This window comes from Magnolia sinica, chromosome 19 (genome assembly GCF_029962835.1).
Source record: "Magnolia sinica isolate HGM2019 chromosome 19, MsV1, whole genome shotgun sequence".
Lineage (NCBI taxonomy): Eukaryota > Viridiplantae > Streptophyta > Magnoliopsida > Magnoliales > Magnoliaceae > Magnolia > Magnolia sinica.
The window spans coordinates 19,762,539-19,766,955 of NC_080591.1; the positions used below are offsets into that span (position 1 = coordinate 19,762,539).

At 42.9% G+C, this 4,417-nt stretch overlaps 1 protein-coding gene across 1 annotated transcript; it reads right to left on the reverse strand.

The window, feature by feature from the left end:
- Positions 1-1,735: 1,735 nt before the first annotated feature.
- On the reverse strand, positions 1,736-3,894 carry LOC131234718 (transcription factor SRM1-like). Its single transcript, XM_058231654.1, has 2 exons — positions 3,481-3,894; positions 1,736-2,180 (listed from the first exon to the last, which is right to left on the reverse strand). Exons 1-2 carry the CDS (start codon positions 3,855-3,857, stop codon positions 1,859-1,861), a joined length of 699 nt encoding a protein of 232 aa, XP_058087637.1. The 5' UTR covers positions 3,858-3,894; the 3' UTR covers positions 1,736-1,858.
- Between the last annotated feature and the right edge of the window lie 523 nt (positions 3,895-4,417).

Here is a 4,417-nt window from a genome sequence, read left to right on the forward strand (position 1 = left end):
AGTTTGATTCTGAAATCTTTCTCATTGCTTAGTATCCCCATTTAAAGGGTTGCGAACTCGTTTATTTCAATCATCAATCAATTACGATTTTTAGAGAATTTATTTCTATTTCTGCTTTCTTTCCTTGTGGATTCGAGAAGTCTCTGTGAGGAGTCCAGAGAAGCTTCGTGGATTCGGAGTAGTTATCCTCTTGAGGAAGACGGTGAAAGAGGCGATGTTGATCAATACTAATCCATTCCTAGCTAATACAAAAATCAATGTGGCCATGGTTAATCATCAATGGTTGATTTGACCATGATAAAAAACTAACTTGGGATCTCAAAGTGGCCAAGTTGAGGAACGAGATGTTGGTAGAAGAATTGGAAAGTCTATACATATGGTCGAGAAAGTTGAAGCATATCCAAAGGTGGTAGACTCAACTTGCCAAAGGTTGCACTTGTGTGAGCAATGTGCAAGGCCGATTCGGCTGAATATGCGATTTTGTCAACCAAATTACTAAATAGAACTATTAGTCACTCAAAACATTGAAGAAGGTAGCTCTTCTTACTGACAAAGGATTAAGTATGCCAACAATCACCCAGGGTCGACTCCTGGATAAATGATGGTTAAACTGTGGCCTATTTGAGAGGGAGTTTGGAAAAGGCTGAGTCATCCAAAGTTTTTATATGTACCAGAAGGGATGACACATACTTAAAAACGATTTTGGCAAATGCAATGGGCAGCCAAATGAAGACAGTTAGCCGTTGTAAGGGATGAATCTCAAATGAAGGTCATGCGAATACAGTCAATATTGACGATTCAAAAAACTAGAAGAGGAACAAATAGCGATAAACATGGCGAACTTCATGTGGGATTTAAGTCAGCCAAGAATGACAAAAATTCTGAAAAAGAGGGCAAGGACATTGACAAAAATTCTGATAAAGAGGGCATGGACATTGAAGGATTGATTGAATACCTCAATTTGACTTAACCATATATAAAACTTAGATTTGATGTTTTAGATTTGAGATGTTGTGTAGCTGATGAAGAGGCTGCAATTCCGGCAAGTGCTCCTAGGTTTTGAGTTGTGATCTCAGCCCGTGGATATCTGCTGCACCCGACCTGACTTGGCGCCGGTACTTGTAACCGGGTCGGACTTTGTCCAGATTAGTCCAGGTGGGTGAGGCATGCTGGATTCAGTACCAAGTCGGGGTAGAAATCGGGTCAGGTCACCACGGATAAAATAGTAAGAATATTTATTTTTAATTGTAGGTCTTTTGACTTTAGTTTCAAAGTTATGATCTTTATATAGGGCCTGGGTCAAGTTTTTGCATCTTTGAAGGTCGTGCGCATGTAAGATACATGTGGGCTGCTTAATTGAGAGTATTGGACTGTTGGATTAATGTGATACTTTCACTGGATCTTTGGATTTCACACGTTGAATCATTCGAACCATTGGCCCATCTTGATCATTGGACCATCATAGCCGTGGACATCATTTGGCATTAATTTAGTTATTTTATTTATTTTGTGGTTTGTTTTTATATTTTAGTTGATTCGGGAGGGATTTTGGATATTTTAAAATCATAGATGTGTTTTTGTAAAAATACCCAAATTACTTCTTAAGTTATTTGGGATGGATTTTTTAACTGATGTATCAAGCCCAATCATATCCTGTAACAGTTGATCAGTCCCTTGTTGTAGGGAACCTCTACCTGATATTAGAATATCTACCAGTGGCGAAATTTGTATCAGATGCAACAAAATATCTAAACTCTATATTTGCACTCAATTGTAAAATATATAAATAATGGACCAAACAAGAGATTTATGTACGAATTGACTAAGTAATGCCCCTTTCACGAATTTGATTTTCTTTTCACATGGGATATCCAAAAGGCCGGTATCCATAAGGACCTTGATCAGTGGGTTGTTGGCCCATCATCTCCAGTGGGCCGCGATGCATTCCGGAAGATGGGTCCACCCAACTTGGGTCATTCGATTGCTCGGCCTGGCCACTATGGACGGTGGTGATGTCATGGATGCTGGCCCTTTTCTTTTCTTTCTTGATAGAGTTTATACGGAGGAAGTATTTTTGGGCGTGGCTAGCCACTTGGGTGGGTGTTCTTGAAACCACTGCGTTCCTGGAAATGCTCCTCCAATCTCCCCTCCCGAATTTCTGTAGCCCAATTAGGAAAAGCCTGTTTCAGGACAAAGGGAAATCAAGATCTGGGAATTACCAAACACAAAGAAATAGGGTAGGAGAATTAATTGTACAATCAGGGAGATATTGAAAGATTGGGGCATACACAGGTAAGAGATCTGGATCATTCATCAGATGGGCCTCACCAGGAAACATGGCCCAGATCAGAAGTCTGGTCTACTCATCAATGCATCCCTATGAATAGGTAGGAATTGCAATGGGTTGGGTGCCCCGCCGGGCCTGTGAACCTAGCCATGCCAGCCAGGGGACTTATATTATCAGTCTGGGCTGGACCTGGATAACCCAGCCCAAGATCGACCCATTGACACCAGGACACATGAATGAGCAAATGAACTTAGATTTTGGGACAGGTCATGGCCTTAAATCTCACCAATGAGTCCCATAAGAGGAGATGATGCCATCGAGCAGGAAGATCTGTAACAAGGTAGAGCAATCTCTCTGCAGGAGACTTGGTAAGTAATGTAGAGCGGCTCGCGGATAATTTCATGGCCTAGATGGACCAGAAAAGGCCTGATCGGAGATGGAGATGATCCATACCATCAAAATTTAAAACAGACATATCTCGCAAACTGGAATGAGTTATCAGACATAAAATATATGATCGCTATGTTAGGTTGCGCAAGCTGGATCGACGGTTGTTTCCCTGTTTTAATTCCATTTTTACTACTTAAGTTTTAATTTGATTATAACTCTTCATTAGTTGGACATAAGGAGTTGTGCCCAACATAAAAAGTGCTTAGAATAATTTGGAGAACGGCCTAGTGAAGCCAAATAGGACACTTACTATTTTTCGCCGAAAACCTTGGGCACTAGTAGACATCAGGAGCTTCTAGTAAGTCTCTATTTCTAAGAGTTTTAGTTGTAGATTGATTTTCCTTGTTCTTTTCCTGTTCCTCGAGATTTGAGATGTCTCCGTGAGGAGTCCAGAGAGAGGAAGACCGTGCTCGACCTCATATTCTTCCCTGCGTCACTTAGCGGATTGCCAAACATGATTTGCAGCTCAAACAAGTAACATCGGGTCAGCAGGACATGGGTGGTGGCAGGGTCACCACACAACCAGCATGTCTTATATATTCTAATTTTGAATGCAGAATTGCAGATGCATGGTGATCCTGCAACCAAAAGATCTTTCGGATCGAATGATCCTAGCCATCCACTCGTTTCCTTTCTTTATTAAGCATCCAAGGGACATCCCTAAACAAGGCCGTGACCGTGGGGCCCACCTTGATGGATGATTTCCTGCGTATCATCCATCACACTCTGACAGAGTTACTTACTTGTGCTCGTCCTCCGTCCACGGCACCCCTTTCTTCCTCTCCGTAACCTCGCTCGTCTTCCCCATTCCGCCACCGAAGGAGATCCGACTCTCACCCGGTCGATCCCGCTCCGAGTCGACCGACTCATCCGCGTAACTCGGCACCTCGATCCGCCCCGAGTCGATCTCCGACACGTCGTGCACCAGCACCTCGTAGTGCTCCCGCACCTCCCACGAGCTCTTCCCCGGCAGGTGCGAGGCGATCTTCGTCCACCGATCAGGCGTCTCCTCGGGAATTAGTACGAGAGCGCGCTCGAACTGCTTGTCCTGGCCTCGCGACCACGGCGTTGAGACGGGCCGATTAGGTCCCATCATCGCCAAATAATCGTCTCGAAACATCAAAAACTTTCTGAGAGAGAGGAAAGAAGGTCCGGTGGGATTTTCACCTGCTCATCATATATAGGTTTCGGTACCTTCACCATGCGACGTGCTCGTGTGAGGTGTCAACAGTTTCCTCGCACTGCACGTGCAGATATAACACACGTGTATTCGATCAAAGACGCTAATCATGTATTTTACTCATTTTTATATTTTTTATTCAATAAATTCTAGGTCAATCAAGTGCATGGGCTACACTTAAGTGGACGGATGAAAATAAATTTTACTAGATGATCCTTTTTGCATGTACCTGGACCATTTAATAAGCACAATTTTACTTTTTACGACTGATTAACAGAACGGATTTATTATATCTGTCTGAAATAAGCGTTTCTAACGCGAGGAATGATGTTGATCCGAAGCGAGCGAGGGGCGAGCTAGTTACTAATGTAATTCAAATGGATTGGGACTTTTTTTGAATGTGTTTAAATTTGGAATGGATTAAGTGGTGTGCCACACACCACCGACCTCCGTGGTGTGTCGACATAGGAAAAATGATATGGGCCCACTATAGTGTATCT